Source organism: Eupeodes corollae, chromosome 2 (genome assembly GCF_945859685.1).
Source record: "Eupeodes corollae chromosome 2, idEupCoro1.1, whole genome shotgun sequence".
NCBI lineage: Eukaryota > Metazoa > Arthropoda > Insecta > Diptera > Syrphidae > Eupeodes > Eupeodes corollae.
Genome location: NC_079148.1, coordinates 9,457,078 through 9,474,525, shown reverse-complemented (window position 1 = coordinate 9,474,525; position 17,448 = coordinate 9,457,078). Strand labels below are relative to the sequence as shown.

Here is a 17,448-nt window from a genome sequence, read left to right as displayed (position 1 = left end):
CATTCTTTAGAACTTTTTCAATGATATCAGAAACATTTTTTCTATTAAAATTATCATTATTGTGTAGTGAAAGTGCGAAAACAATTCCAGCTAATTCGTCTGGAAAAGCGTTTGTTAATTCAGTTTGCAGAAAGTTTGTTGGAATATTATCTTTAATAATATTAATTGGACTCACACTTGTTGTGCTCAGATCGCTTTCTTTGTAGAAATTTAAAGTGGTTTGAGGTTGCTCATAAGACGTAGGGTTTGTTTTAGATTTATAAGTTTTATTTTCATGAACTCTTTGCAAGTGACGTTTGGAAGTATATATATTTTGAAATTTCTGGAAGCAGCCTTTTTCTGAGCATACAAAAAAATCCAAACCTTTTAAGATGTGGTCAGATTTTAAGTGGCTAATTAAACTGTTGGAGGAAAAACTAACATTTGATTGAACACACAAAAAACATTTCATTTTGGTAAGAGAGAAAAATGACAAAAAGCCAATGATAACGTATTTTGAGTAAAATTAAGTTTTTTAGGAAAGATAAAATATTAAGTATTAAATAATTTAAAGAGTATATAAGGTAGTAAAATTAGAATAAGAAAGAAATTCACTTTGTGATTAATGTTATAAAGTCAATTACGAATAATATTTAATGTGCAAAGAATGTAAATGTTAATGATTGAATTGAGATCTACTGTCTTTTAATAATAAAACTAATAAAGAATTAAATAACTTTGCATTCTGTTACAAACAAGTTTTTTTTACTGACGCAAACTACATGTAAGGCTATTTATATTAGCATTTGGTTGGCAAGCAAAATTGTAAAAAAAGCTTTCAAGAAATAAATACAATTGCTTACCCTCTTTCGGATAATTAAAATTTAATACATGAAAAAGTTTAAATGTTGAATCTAAGCATTTAAGCAATGTAGAAAATTTGTACAAAACGTCATCATAGTAACTGTAAAAATATTCAAGTTCTTTTTTTTCTTTACCTATTACTATAATGATCGGTTGCAATGTTAGTCCCTTCGTGTGGTATTTTTGGCGTAAATTTTCTACTTTGACCGTATAATCAAGAATCGAAGAGCAATATAAAAAACAGGAGTCCTGGGCATCCTTAATTGATGGTTTCCATTTTGATTTCTTTGATTCATTTTTTCCAACAGATATTATTGGTGGTTTTAAAAGGACATGGATTGAAGAGAGAATAAAAAAATCACGAGAATCTGAAATAAACACGAAATATTATTTGTTAAAAACATGGATACGAGTTTGAAAATTTAAGAAATTTTGTTTGAATAGGAGATAAATGGTAAATCATAGCTTTATAAACAGGCTGAATGGCAAAAAAATAACCAACAGTCTATGAGCGATAGGTTGGATTGTCGCAAGACGAACAAATTATTTTAAATATTTTTTTCTTGTATTCATCCAAGTTATTGGGCTTTCACTGTTGATATATTTTGTGCCTATCCCTATTTATAAACAAAAAATAAACATGATATCTTACTTGCATCAATATTTTCAAAATTCTTTAAAAATGCCAACGATGCTTTATCCTTTAGTTTTTGTTGTAAAAGTGGAACAATCCTTGCAGTAAATGAAGGCCAGAGCTGAAATAGTTGCGATCGATTGTTGGGTTTCAAAATTTCATAGTCAATTTCAACCTGAAAAAAAACAACCTTATTACTCGTAGGCAATGGAAATATCTTTCTTGAGGCTAAATCCGTTGGCCGAATACAAACAAATGTTAAAGATTAATCTTTTGTTGTAACGAAGGTTACCTCATTACAACTATAATAATTCAAGAATATGAATTTGAAACATGTTACAATTTTTATAATTTATTTTGGTTATGTATATGTTATGAAAACTTACAAGTGTATGTCCAAGAGAATGTTTGAAGAGTGGCCACTCTGAGAAGATATTTAAGGAATTATTTTGAATATCTCGATGTCTTTGCCTCGCTACTTTCTTCCATCTTTTTTGAACTTCCGACCATGGTTCATTGTTGTGTTTGAGCCAAGCAATAGTTTCTTCAATTTCAGAGTTATAGGGAATATCCGCTTCATTTAACTCGGGATCAATTTCTGTTGTGTCTAATAAAAACATTTTAAACAAAATTTAAATGAGCACTACGCTGTTTTTACCATGATCCTTGTTCTCACTCACGAGTTTCCTTTTGAAACTTTTCAGTTTGATTCTAGCGTTAACTGCCTTATCATGAAGTTTACCGGTGGGATTAAGGCCGTGACCTCTTTTGTGCATATAGTATTCCTGAAAAAATTGTTTATTACAGCTATATAAATGGAGCATAAAAAGGTGAATATTCAAATGGTCGAGCTTAAATATGTTTATAATTAAAGTTTATATTCAAACTATTTTATTATTAATACAAGTTTGAATGCACATAAGTGAAAATTTGTTAACCCAACTTTTTATAAAACTATCCTTTATATAACGAAAAGTTAACGAACTTATTTTAATGGGAGTATAAATCCATATAAACAATAATGACATGCATGTCTTTTTTGCGGTAAATTGAAGATTCAAATACTTGTTTTAATATGTTTGAATTTTGTTTTGATATCTGTATACGAGTAATATAAATATTTTTTTTTTAAATATATATACATAGCTGTGTAAGTTTTTATAAAAATAAGCTACCTTGCTTTCAGATGGAAAAGTTAAATTAATAGCATTAGTAGCCGCTTGAATTTGTTTCATCGTCATTCCCTTATTTCTGCATGAAAAACTTTCAACAATAATAGAGACTAAGGTATTCTTATGTATCTCGTCTAAACAATTTTTTTGTTTGTAGTTATCCAATACACCCTGGCCTTTTTCTGTTGTTTGTAAGAGATCTTGCAGTGTTATATTATTAAAAATTTTTGACTCATCCCCAAAAGAAGTAGTTGATGATGTTGGTGAACTTAAATCACTGTTAGCTTCAGTTGAATTCTGGCTTAAACATTGAGATTCAATCCAATTTTTACAAGCGTCAGAAACGTTTTTAGATGACTTATTAATCAAAACGAACAAAAACATTACAAAAATATTAAAGTTAAAATGTTTAGACTATTATATCATACTTTTTGTCTATAAATATTTAGATGAAATTTAAATTTAGCTCTTGTTCCCAAAAGAGGGGCAGGGAATAAATCATTTATTTCTGATTCAGTAACAAGTAGGAGACTTTCAATATCAAATCCATTATCTAAAATTAAATAGGATAGAGTTAAGCTTTGGAACTATGTTAGAAAAAAGTATCTCCACACCAATAAGACGCTTATAAACCATTTCATCAAATCCAAATTTATCGCAAATTAATTCTTTCATCTCATTTCGATCTTCAATACCTTCTTCTAAATCAGTGGTTAATGCATCGATAATAATTGTTTTTTCCTTTGAATACGCATTTTCTTCGATTATGTTTATTGGGGTTTCAATGACAAATTCATTTTCCGCTGCAACATAAACCACCTCTCCAATTTCACAGTTATTCATGGCAACTACATATCAATATCAAAATAGCAATTAACACTCACTTTAATAGGAAATGGTAGCAGCCTGAAAAATATACTCACTTTTATATTATAATCTTGAGACAATGGGGTGAATACTATAAAAACTTAACGGGACTTGAAAGCAATTTTGATTGTGTTTGTTTTATATTATTTCAGGGAATTGAAAAATGATCACAGGAAACTAATCTACTATGAATTAGTCCAAAACAATTGTTTTAAACATACCGGATTTAGAAAGGCTTCTAAATTATATCTTTTTTTAAATTTACTCTTTTATGAAACTTGCAAAGATTTTTATTCACTGGCGACTGTGCCCGAGGACTGTAGCGAAACAAATGGAATGGCAAAGTTTTTGCCAATCAAAAGCGTGATTTCAGAATGTTAATGGGATATACTATAAAAACAATGGGAAAAACTATCAAATTAATGGGGCGCTACTATTGGCAGCCCGAAAAACATGCTCACTTAATGGGATCTACTATTATAATCCCAAGATAATGGTGTGAATACTATAAAAACTTAACGGGACTTGAAAGCAATTTTGATTGTTTTTGTTTTTATATTACTTCAGGGAATTAAAAAATGATCACCGAAACCCAATCTGATATGAATTATTACCAAACAATTTATTTAAACATACCGGATTTAAAAAGGCTTCTAAATTAAACAATATTTTTAACTTTACACTTGAAGCTTAGTTAAATAAATGCAAACATTTTTATTCACAAGCGACTGGGCCCGAGGACTGTAGCGAAACAAATGGCAAAGTTTTTACCAATCCAAAGCATAATATCAGAATCTTAATGGGATATACTATTAAAACGATGGGAAAAACTGTTAAATTAATGGGGCGCTACTATTAGGAGCCCTAAAAATATGCTCACTTAATGGGATCTACTATTATATTTTCTTAGACAATGGGGTGAATACTATAAAAACTTAACGGAAATGTGTTAAACTAACGGATGTTTCACTGAATTAAATGAACACGTGGTATTTCTGAAAAAAGTTTGCCGTTTGTGCAAAAAAATGCCTAAATGTTTGGATCTTTTGTTTTTATTAAGAGTTTCGTAAATTGCATTTCTAAAAGCAATAAAACCACCAATCTCTGACAAAATTAAAAGAAAAAACGGCTTGATATTAAAACTACTTTTGCTTTAACTAATATATTATTATTTGGTAATGCATTCATTATCCGGTATATTCTTTAACTTTGTGTATTTTAACAGAATATTGAATATTAGGTTAATGTTTAATAAAATTGAAACTGTGTTATGCGATACAAAATAAAAGATAGCTTAGTTATAAATAAAATTATCGTAAGATACCTTATCCATATTAGTTATTTTATATTAAATTGCATGAAATCTTACTTACCTTAATAGAACATATTGCGATTTATATTATCACTTAACTTTACACAGTAACTTTAAAATTAATTTTGAATAACTTGAAAGATATCAAAAGGTAAAATATGCAAGCCAATTTGTATGTTTATGGTAAGGCTTGTTTTTGGAAGAAATATATGTATATTGTTTTAGCAATAATAACTATTTTAAAAACAAAATATCATTGTAGGTTTTAAATATTTTTTTAAATAATAAACAAGTTATACGAATCTTGTTTGTTGTCAGAATCAAAATAACTTAAAATATATCAATCATTTTGATTCCAAGAAATATTTCAGGGTCAATAAGTATTTTGGGCGTAGAACTAACAACATTGAAATATTTCTCCATGTGTCCGTACTAATATATTTGTGTAATTTCATATTGAACATTCATGAAGAAATAGTTTGTTTGGATAAAAATTAAGGGGTTTCCGTTTTTGACGTAAATTACAAATTCTGAAATTTCAACTAAACCTTATAAATATAAAATAAAGCCTCAAAAATTGTGACAAATATTCTGAAAATGTTGATGTAGTTTATGTTAAAATTAAGTTTTTTACGCTTTCGAAAGTAAAAAGCAACTTTAATTTTGTTTTATTTCAAAGATTTTTTGGTGCGAAAGAGTTTATGTCACGTATTTATTTTATATACCATGGGAAGATAAGTACACTTCTTCTGATTTAATGTACCTAATCGAAAAAGAATTGAAATAGTATAATAATTTTATACTTTGCTAATGAAATATCTTTCAAAATCTATACTTAAAATCAAATTATATTATCAAGCCAATACTCTTCAAACTATAGTAGGTACATAGCATTACATTTTATATAACAAATCTCATTGAATCGTATTTTAAATGAGTTCCACTATTAACCAATAAATATTTCGAAATCCGGTTTCATTTTATCAGACGATACTATCAAAATTATAGTACATACTATTAGCTTCAATATGCTAAATCTTATTAACTCTTGTGTTTTAATGGGTTCCACTATTAACCGATAAATATTTCGAAATTCGGTTTCATTTTATCAGACGATACTATCAAAATTATAGTACATACTATTAGCTTCAATATGCTAAATCTTATTAACTCTTGTGTTTTAATGGGTTCCACTATTAACCAATAAATATTTCGAAATTCGGTTTCATTTAATAAGACGATACTTTAAAAGTAATAGTAAATACTATTGATAGCTATGGTCCGCATTATTAAAAGTGTAGGTTTATAAAAGTATGGATACTATTGAAGTTGTATAGTAATGAACTATTAACATAATGGTACGCGTTATTAGATATTAATAGTAAAAAACTATTAAAACAAAGGTATTTCCAATTAAATTCATAATATGGGCCCCATTATTGTTAATAGTTTCAAAACTATTGAAACAATAGTTCTAAAACCATTAAATTCATTAGATTTCATAGTAAAAAACGATATTTTCCATCAATGGGCGTCCCATTGAGCAGTCTATAGGATTTTTTCTCTGAGTGTAGATTAAAGCTAACCCACTGTAAACAAACTGTCTCTTAAACGATTATGATCAAACGTCAAATTTTGAAGTTTATAAAATATAAATTATGTGACAGTTACATATTGTTTTACTGAGTTATCTTTCTATAAATTATATCAAAGGACTTCTCCCTAAAGGCACCTTCGACTTAAAACCTATTCAATGTTACTTTTTTACTTCATCAAATAGGTATCATCTATATCTATAGCTATTATAGAAGAACCAAAGTGTGTAGGAGAATATTTATACCTTAATCCTACAAAGTATAAGTTTAAGAAAAAAAACATCTTCGAGTAGCTGATGGTTTGTTTGAAAATCTACTTGGCATACTTTATCATTTTGAACCTTTCTGTTTCTACATTTTTTTGCTGAAAAAAGGACCCTTAAAACAATATGTGCTCACATTAACCAGTAGGTATAGGTAACTTATCTAATACCTATACTCTACATACTTTTCTACCCAATTTTGTGTTTCGTTTCATAAAGGATAAGTATAGATGATATATATAGAACTGCGTGTTACCCTCTTTGCTACCCTATAGGAATTTATAATAAAAATTCCATTGGCAAACAATACTTCATACCTCGTTCGGTTCGTACATAGGAACCCGACTTGATCCCTCATCTCCTTGAACAAGAGAAGAGTTCTGTTATGCCTTATTCTTCAAAATCATATCCGCATCCGCCACCGCACTGCTACCATCATCTTCATTGCCGACATCATCGTCATCCAAGCTCTTTCATCATCATAACTTACAGTAGGAGCAAAAACACTCTTAACGCGATTTCTATTTACACAATCCATTCAGAGAAGACTTGAAAAGCAGGTAAAATATTAAGTGCGGCTTCTATATCCATACGACTATGAGGAGGTATAAGTATACAAAGAAATGCAATGTTGGCGGCGCGGCGGCAATGCCAAAGCAGCTGATGCTAGGCTCTATGTGTAAAAAAAGAACCCTCGCCTCTACATGATTTTAAGAATAGACCATCATCATATACACAAAGTTACCCACTGCCAACGCCACCACCACCGTTGCGCCACCAACGAGCGACGACGACAACGCCACTAACAACCAACATCATCGTCATTCGTCACGAGCACGATTCACGATACTGCTACTGCTACCGCTAGTGCCATCTGCCAACTCAGTCCACCATCACACCACCCTTAATCTTGCTGCTGCGGCATCAATAATTATTATAGGGGTGGTTTTAGATGAAACAAAGCCCGAGTCAAGAAGAACACCAAGTGTGGGAGTAAATGCAAAGCGTAATAATAAAAGTATACAACAAAAACAACAACATCCCATCACGGAGGAGACGGAGAAAGAAGGATTGGGTTTTTTTTCTCCTGCCCCACATAAATCAATAGAATCAAGGCAAGTTTTATGGTATTTTAAATGAACTGACTTTGACCCAGGACACAGCAGCACCACAAGCAGCAGCAGCACCATCTACCGCCAGCCGCGCCACCCAGTGGAAGGGGTTGGCTTTGGTTTATGTTAAGGGTTCTCTTTCTATCTCACTCTCTCCCTCTCTCTATGTATGGCGTTCATGGCGACGACGAGTTGCTGTAGAAAGTTGGCGCCTAAGACAGCATGATAAAACGGGGGGTTGTAGAGAAGGTATTCAGGTCTATTTAGAGCGCATAATGTGGCATTCGCATTTGTATTATTTTTTTTTCGTTATGTGAATGCATAAAAATCTCATTAAATTTTCCAGATTCCTTCTTTATACGTTGTCGGTGTCGGTATCGTCGTCGCCGTTGTCGTTACCGTTGTCGTTACCGTTGCCGCCACCAACCAACCAACCAACCGAACTACGTCACCACCAACAAGGTTGGTTAATGTGGGGATGAGTTTTCCTTCTTTTCTTTTTCTGTAATAACTCAGTTATAGTCGTCTTAGAATTAAAAAAAAGTAAAAATATTGTCAGAGGTTGTAACTATGATTTTATTTGAGGGTAATTTGTTATTTTGGACTTAGGTACCCATTTTGACGTATTTTGGGTCATCCTTTGTCATTTTATTAATTTAGTTTTTTTAAATTACGTTCATAATCTGTGGCTTAGTTTTAAGATTTGATTTATAATCTTACGAAGATGGCACTGGTGTTTTTGGCTATTTCTTTTTGTTGCTTGCTCTTTCTAATTTAGAAGATCTTAAGCCCCGGTGCACATTTGTGTCTTTTAAAGTCCGGATTGCGAAGCCACAACGCCTTGACGTCTTACAGTACACACAAATAAATTTAAGGGTGCACACACACGTACTTGCAATCTTATTTGTTTATCTTTCAAAAGTAAACACACACAAATCATAATATTTTGTTTACCTGAAGTTACCAGAGATTAATTCGAAATACATTTTCAATTTTTGGTTCGAATCATAAAACAAAATCTGAGCTTATAGAAACAAACACAGTTTTTTTGACAGTTCCTTGCTATGCTCACATTTAACAAAGAAAAATTCCAAATAACGTACAGGAAGTTTTTTCACTCTGCCGGACGTGTCACACTGACTTCATTCTTCAGGAAAAACTTTTTGCAAAATAATCATGAAATTTTACTATTATACTAAACTTTTGAATACCTATAGCTATTTGTACAGCTGTCACTATCAATGCTGTCATCTTTTGACATTTGACAAGCAGAAGCTATTTGATTACTTTAAGAAAGCATTAAAATGGGTAGTTTTGGAGTCACATCCTGCAGATAAAAAGTACTTTTAGGACATTCGAAAATGTTGAAACTGGTAACAAAGTTTAGTGCTGTTCGCACAAGTGTAAGTGATGTCAAAAATCAAACCTCTGTGCGCTGCCGCAGCTCGAGAGCAACAAAAACCTAGGTCTATAGATTCTTTATCGATCTTTGGTATCAGGCATTACCCGTGTTTTATTGTAAAATCTATCAATAATATAGTAAGATTTTTCACGAATAACAAAAACAATATCCGCAGTATAAATACTACCGATAAAAGTTAAAGTAGAATTTTACTACGGATTTGTTTTTGACATTTATACGAGTCTCGAATGGATCTTATGTGATTTCGTTCTCAAATGTTGGTAAGATTGATATTGCTGTGTTTGTTGAGTAGTTGTGCATTTGGAATTTTGTAGGTGTTTTCCATTGGGGAAAAAAATCAATCTATTACTGTTGAAATTATTTAGTTTTGTTAAGGAAATGGACTAACTGGGCTTATTTTTCAAGAGAAAACAATAAAAACTATTATTAAGTTTTGCTATGTTTCCACCGAAGGTTTATCTCGGTTTTTATTAAATAAATCTTTTTTTGTTTCCACCGCACAAGAAGATTTAAAAATCATTAAGTTTGGCAGCACTTTCTAAAATGCAAATGTTGTTTCTTATGAAGTGCAAGTGAGATAATTTGAATTGTGCTAAACAATGAAGAACTAAATAGTCTAAAAAGTTTTTCCTAATTTGATTAAAACAAATCTAGATTTTTTGTACACAAACATGCAAATAAACAGACCATAATGCATTATCTGTAAGATCAACTATTCCACACAGGAAATCGATTTGAATTAAGCTCATTTCAACTCAATGCAGGTATATAAAGAATATATGCGAGTTTCAAGCTCGCTTCAACACCACATGTTAATTTTGTACTCTACGAACAAACTCCCTCTTTGAAGCAATTGTTAAATGAACTTTTTTTATAGAATCTTAATTTCCAGATGTTTTCTTAACATTTCTTCTTGAAAATTGTCCAATTTATTAGTTTTATTTAGTTTTTTTTTTTCTAGCTGAAGTTAATTTTTTTTTTATTATTCTGACATGTCTACTTTTAGTTGTACCAATTTTTAAATACAAAAAATCTGGCTACTACCGATACGTTTTCTTGGGAATTTTCTACTATACTATTTATAGAATGCCAAAGAAACACAAATTATACTTTACATAGAATCCGTTGCGGCAACGTAAACAACTGACAGCTCGCATCGCTATGCTCTGAACTCGTTCTGATGAGGTTCGTTCACTCTAGTTTAGTCGCTTCCTTTTTTTCCTTCTAATCGAAGAAAGTATTTTAAATTTGAACACAAGAGAAGGTTTTATCTCTCGAATTAAAATGAACTTGCTCACTATTTCTACATTTTGTAAATTATTTTGACAGTTTTATGATACCAATTCCAAAAATTTGTCAGTATTTTTTCTTAATCTAGCAAACGCAAACAAATTACAAAGTAAGGCTTTTATCAGTTCTTTGATAGCCTCTAAAATTTCTCAGTTCGCACTAAGTTCAAGGAATTGAACAGATCTAGTAACTTGAAGTAATTTCAATTAAGCTGACAAAAGAACGTAACGTCATTTCAATCCTTTCCGTGTATGCAATGTCAACGGATCTGTTGCCGCATCGCATATGAGGGATTCTATGTATGGGACTCTTTAATGGCTGAATCACAAACACATTTCAGCTTTCGGCTTCACCTGACGTTTACGTGTTCAGCCATTGGAATTCAATGCATGATATCACAATGGAGCTTCGACCTTACGTTTCGTTTGACAATCGTAAGGAAAGGAACGCAATGTAACGTAATGTGACTCCAAACGGAAGCTCTAGTTCAATTATCTGAACATTTGCTTTTTCTGACAGCTCAACAGCTGAAAAAAATGTCAACAAACAAAATATTCGCTCTTTGGAGGGATGAAATAATAGAAATGTCATTCAAAGCAACATCGAAACAGGCCCACCGTAACGCAGACGAAGCCGAAACCATGAAGATCTTATAATTTAGTTCAGACACAAGAACTCGAGCCCGTCGATTCCCAACAATGTTTCGTATATAAGTAGATTAGGTGCTTGAAATGGGGTTGGATACAATCTTTTTCATTCTTAACGTGTCATTTAATTGTGTTACCAAATTACTGGAATATATTGACGTGGACAATGTTTATTTTAAACAAGATGGCGCTACGTGTCACAAAAGCAACGAAACAATAAGATTTCTTACATCGTCATGTCTCAAAGAATTGACCAAAATTGGCCGACTTTTTTTTAGAGCCACGTACAATATCAAGCTTATGCCAATGTTCCACAATAATTAAATGACCTAAAAGATGGAATTCGTGAACTTATTGAGGTCATACAGCCTCAAATTTTCAAATTGGTCACTGAAAATTTCATAAATAGGATAAGGTGTAATCGCAGCCTTAACAATTTGCTGATATCCTTTTTAACATAAAACTCTTGTTGAAAAACCCTGCACATAATTGATCCAGATAAACATTTTCAAAACTTAAACAACCTGATTGACACTTCAATGAACCTAAGTGGTATTAGACACTTTTTGACAGGTTCATTTATAGAACTATTAAGAGGTTTTTACTATAAATGAACTTGTTTATTTCCATTCACTTATTATATAATTTAAATTAAGAAGAATATGAATAATTTAACGATAAAACCTCGTCTCAACAGCCTTGCAGTTAACGGTTACTTTAGTACGTTCACCTAAAAACTTGTTTTTAATTTTTTTATTTTTAAGAATACAAACACAAAAAAAACACTCATCTCATTGTCCTTGATTTAAAAATAATAACAAACAAAAATTATAGCGAATCAATTGGAACACAGAATAAAAACAAAAAAATACAATCGATTTTATATCTGAAGTATCTCGATGGCAGATTCTTATTTGTGTTCTTTTTTTCGCAAATGACTTCCGTGTGACTTCGATATTTTTGTATTTGACATAAATGAATTATCGTCTCTGTCTGTCAGATTTTAATGACATTCTTTTATTTTATCCGTTATGATGATACAGATAAAAAGGAGACAGAAATAAAACTAAAGTGTCATCTCTTCCTATAAAATATGACTTTATAGATATAAAAGTAGGTGAATTTATATAAAATATGTACGTTCCTATAATAAAGTAAAGTAGATGATTAAAATGCTTTTATGATGCTGATAATGATGATGATGGTGATAGTTGTGGGAAGAAGAATAAAACAAGACCAAACCACAGTCGCTATAATATTATAATATATGAGATCTCAACTCTTCACAAGAATGACGTTGATATGGCTGTGCTATAATTAATTTGATTCTGCGGTTCATTACCACAAAGCGGAACGAAGTTTCGAAGATATACATTCATACATGTCATTATTAATACACACTGCCTTATCCCACATTGGCGTATATTTCCTTTATTTCAGCAGCAACGTTGACGATAATATTATTGAAATGGCGATGATAATTTTCCAGATCCGATGATAAAGTAGTTTATTGTAAAGTTAAAGAGTGCACTTAAATGTTTGCTTTTTATTCTTTTTATTTTTTGAAAAACTGCAGTGAATGGAGGCGAAAAATTCACTTTAACTGCTTTCGCTTTCAATTAATTAATGCAGTTCAAGTGACTCATTTTCGACGGAAGTTTTTAATATATGTAATTTTTGTTTTGTTTGTTAATTTATGAGTACCATAAAACTGAGACAGAAAGTTACAAACTGAAGAAGTCGAAAGTTTAACAATGGGATTTTTATTTATTTTTGCATAATTTATACACTGAAGGTTGCAAATAAAACGATTTGTGTGAGTTCTTTTTTTTAAATCAAAGCTTGAATCACATAATTTGAAATAACCATTTAAATGTTTCAATAAAGTTGAATAATTTATATTTGTGACGTTAGTCAGAGGTCCAATTAGGGAGCGTAAGTGAAGGGTGACCAAATAGCTATTGTTGTATGATTTAGCAGCTGTAAAAGTTACACGATATATGTATGAAAGAAGGAGGAGAGAATATGACAATAATATAAGACAGAAGGAAAAAGGAGAAAAAAACGACATGACAAGTGACAACAGCTCACGGTAGGTGACAGATGGGACTTCATCATTCTACTACTTTCGCTCACTGATGATTGATTTCGGTAAATGATGTTTTTTGAGTAACTAAACTAGGACTGAGCTTGAGTTTTGGAATTTTATTGAGCATCGTTAAACACTTTCTGTAAACAAAAACGTTTTAAAAACTTCAATTTCAAAACTAAAAAAGAGGCTGGAATGCGACCCACACTGATAACTTCCTATCTTGTCTGTCGATTTGTCTTGCTTAAAAAGTTTTTAGGTTTTCGGTATTTATTAAAAAAGTTGTTAGTTGAATTATTCTTACAAAATTTTAAAATTACAACAATATGGTTCATATAAAGAAATAGTTTAGTTTGACAAACTAGTTTTGTTAAATAGATTTTTAGTCGAACATTTTTTTTTACCAATTTCTTAGATTTTTACTAATTGGATGAATGAAATTATTTTGACTGTTGGATTTTTATAAAAAAAAATAATGAATATCGAAAACAATATTTTCTGTAAAATAAAAAAGTTTGAAGACAAAATTTTTAGTTTTTGAAAAGCTATTTGAGTCGAAAGTAAATATTTAATAAGTTTTAGTATTGTTTTTTTTTTAGGTTTTTATGTTTTGGCAAAAAACTGTCAATTCGAATTTTCTCAAAATTTTACTGAATGTTGACAACAATATTTTCTAAAAGATAAAAGATGTTTAAAGCCACTATCTCAAAGTTTTAAAAAGATATTTGAGTCGAAAAACAGTTTTTATAAACTTTTATTCATTTTTTTGTTTAGGTTTTTATTTTTTGTAAAAAAAACTGTCAATTCGATTTTTCTAAAAAAATTTTAGAATTTAAAAAACAATATTTTTTATAAGTTAAAATTAGTCGGAAGTCAAAATCTTAAGTTTTTGAAAAGATATTTGAGTTGAAAATCAATTTTTACCAACTTTTGTTAAATTTTCTTTTCAGTTTCTATTTTTTGTAAAAAAAACAGTCAATTCGATTTTTCTCAAAATTTTAGCAGATGTTAAAAACGTTATTTTTCGTTGTACCAAATTGTTTTGGAGATAAAATCATACAATTTAATTCCAGTTTTTAACGTTTTTGGTTCGTAAGATATTTAGGGTTAAAAAAAATGTTCACCTTTTTTTTAAACTGGTAGAGAACCCTTTCTGCATCTTTCTACCTTTTTATCTGTATAACAAAATTTATTTGAAGTCGATATCTCTTCTGGTTCTTGAGCTATGGACAATGAAAAAAACGTCACGAACGTACGTACACACGCACGCACAGGCATCTTTCTAAAAATCTTTTATTTCGACTTTAGGGCCCTTGAAGCGATGAAAAATTTCAAAATTTTCAATTTGACAAATCAGACTTCCAATTAATGGGAAGTTAATACTTTGAAAATCAATTTAAAAATAAACATATTAACGTCTTGAAAATTTATTTTATAATATGTTGGTCCCTTTTGTTCTCGGTGTTCACATTATTTGCAACAAATTTTGACGTCCTATAATTTTTTAGATAAGACGACAAAATGAGCTTCCTTAAAGATTCAAATTTGGCTGGTTTATATTTACTTTGTTTGAACTTTTTGAGAATTTTCTAAGTCAGTATTTCTTTTCTGTTTTTTTTTAAATTGAATCTTAAAAAGATTCTCTATACTCACAGTTTTGACAGCAAAAACGAGACATTTTTATGAACATTTTGTTTAAGTCCTTCGCTAACAAGTCTACAAAACTCAATAATATATTCCGCAATATTTCGGAGATTGCAAGACTCTCCGAGAACAAAGAAATATAAACTAGCCATATGTGAATTTAGTACTAAACTGTCAGCTGTCAGAGTTTCAGAACTTTACTTTTGTTTATTCTGATAATACACAAATCTCCGATATATTAGAATATATTTTCATATATAAACACAGTCTATGGCACTACGCTTTTTATAACCCCAGAACTGTCAGTTGTCAAATTGGTTTCTTTCAGAGTTGCCAGAACTTTACTTTTGTTTTATTGTGAGAACAGGAAAATCTTGAAGATCATCGGAATATACACTGCCAGATGTGAACCCAGTCTAAGGAAATCCACTTTTACTTGACCTAAACTGTCAGCTGTCAAATGGCTTTCTTTCAGAGTTGCTTGCAATTTACGTTTGTTTATTCTGAAAATAAGAAAATTTCCGAGATCATAATAAATATTCAATTGACCAAATGTGAACATGGTTTTGGACAATCCGTTTTAACTATTTCTAGAACTGTCAGCTGTCAATTGGCTTTCTTTCAGAGTTGCCAGAACTTTACATTTGGTTATTCTGGGAATATTAAAATGCACAACATCATAGAAATATAAAATTAACCAAATGTGAACATGGTCTAGGAGCTTCTGTTTTTTAACAATAAAAAATCACCAAGATCATAGAAACAAAAACTAGCCAGATGTGAACCCATTCCAAGGAAATCCACTTCTACTTAAACCTTAAATGTCAGCTGTCAAATCTCTGACTTCTAGAGTTGCCATAACTTTACTACAAGAATAATGATACTCGAATTCTTCGTAGAACCTTTCGCATATATTCCCCAATAACTTTGGCTCATAATCAAGGCCAAAAGTAAATGTATCCTTTTTAAAATTTAACTTACAATGGATGGGCTAGAAAAAAGTCTTCCAACTTCCAAAATATTTGCAATGCTCTTAAAATAAACTTCGTTATAGAACTTTTTTTTATTTGCAATTTCATAAATTTTAGCTGAAATATGCATAGCAAAATAAAGAAAAACGTCCTTACAGAAGCAGCTTGTTTTTCCTCGTTCCTACCCTCCCTAAAGTGTACACCATCAGGTCTTACGACAGTTATTGACGATGGAAAAAAAAGAAATAATAAAGAACCGACACAGAAACCATGGCCCCTATTTGCATTGCATTAAAATGGAAAACAAAATACTTTACATGTTTCGAGTTTTCAAAAAAAGCCACCATGAAGAAAAAAGAAATAAAAAAGGAAGAAATTTACCAAGCGGATGTGGAGAAAGTCATCGTCATCAGAAAGGAGAGGAATGGGATAACCTAAGGCACTCGGGCAAACAGAATAAAGTGATACACAGAGGGGGTGACGATTATACATATTTTTTAAAAAACCCCCGCGGATTACAATGCACATTGTATAAGAATGCGGAGTTCTAAAAACAGACGACGACGATGAGGACGACATGACGACGATGAGCGACGATGACAACGACATCAAGAAGGTATTCACTTAGAACTGAAAGCATAAGTAGTACACATCGATCCGGACTATGATGACAAAATCTTCACTGCATCATTTTCTACCTCATATACTCAATTTCCAACCCCCTATCACGACCCCACTAACATCAACATCAACCAACCGACCCGAATCCCTTGGCTCTGTCAGACAACATGATGGAAAAAAATAATCATTTTAGCCCTTGACCTATTAAATGAGGACCTCTGCAACTCATTTCGTCCTCGATACACTTTTATAGTCCCACTCATTCTTCTTCTTGCCCTTTTCCATATTCAACCACCACCCACGCGGACATCAGTTTAAAAGTTTTATGTTTACGTAATGTAAACTAATATACATAATATACAAGGAAAGGAACATGTGCACAAAGTATGATGATAGATTTTGAGTCATTCATTCGTCCTTCTTGTGTTGGATGTTCGAAATATTTGCTACTCTTCTCGGATCCTTTCCCTTCCTAATTTAATTTTTCTCTCGCAGAACATAATAGAAATTGTCTAACCTTACGCTTACGTTACGTTGCTTCATTGTTTTATAAGAAATTTTTAAAACTCAGAGCAGGATTACGCGAAGGGACAAATGAAAGGCCCTTTGTTTGAAAAAAAAAATGTCCAACGATTTAAAAAAAAGGTTCAATTTTTTTCTCTCGACAAATTGCTCAAGTTTTCGCTTGTCTTACGTTACGTTGCTTCAGTTCATACATATGACATTTCGCAAAACTCGGAGCAGGATAAGACGAAAGGACAAATGTCTAATGGCTGAATCACAAACACGCGTTACGGCGAGCCTGCTTCGAGGTAGCTTTGAATGACATTTCTATTATTTCATCCCTTTAAAGAGTAAATATTTTGTTTGTTGACATTTTTTACAGCTGTTCAGCTGTCAGGCAAAGCTAATGTTCCGTTTGGAGTCACATTACGTTACATTACTTCCTTACGATTGTCAAACGA

At 31.1% G+C, this 17,448-nt stretch overlaps 3 protein-coding genes across 4 annotated transcripts in view; all 3 read right to left on the bottom strand.

The window, feature by feature from the left end:
- Window positions 1-17,448, bottom strand: part of LOC129945514 (ubiquitin-like protein 3) — a 190,742-nt gene that overhangs the window by 40,362 nt on the left and 132,932 nt on the right. The window lies entirely within an intron of this gene.
- Window positions 1-17,448, bottom strand: part of LOC129945513 (cathepsin B) — a 112,970-nt gene that overhangs the window by 75,771 nt on the left and 19,751 nt on the right. The gene's annotated exons all lie outside the window — the stretch shown is intronic.
- Window positions 676-2,367, bottom strand: LOC129945512 (uncharacterized). The gene is made up of 4 exons (XM_056055298.1): window positions 2,136-2,367; window positions 1,864-2,084; window positions 1,496-1,652; window positions 676-1,211 (listed from the first exon to the last, which is right to left on the bottom strand). Exons 1-4 carry the CDS (start codon window positions 2,299-2,301, stop codon window positions 745-747), a joined length of 1,011 nt encoding a protein of 336 aa, XP_055911273.1. The 5' UTR covers window positions 2,302-2,367; the 3' UTR covers window positions 676-744.

What these genes read in the sequence shown, in the direction of transcription:
- LOC129945512 (XM_056055298.1), bottom strand. Translation starts at nt 2,301, where the DNA reads ATGCTCCATTTATATAGCTGTAATAAACAATTTTTTCAGGAATACTAT. An exon ending in GAGTGAGAACAAGGATCATG is followed by an intron (nt 2,085 to 2,135) that starts GTAAAAACAGCG and finishes TGTTTTTATTAG; the next exon opens with ACACAACAGAAATTGATCCC. An exon ending in TTTTGAAAATATTGATGCAA is followed by an intron (nt 1,212 to 1,495) that starts GTAAGATATCAT and finishes TGTTTATTTCAG; the next exon opens with ATTCTCGTGATTTTTTTATT.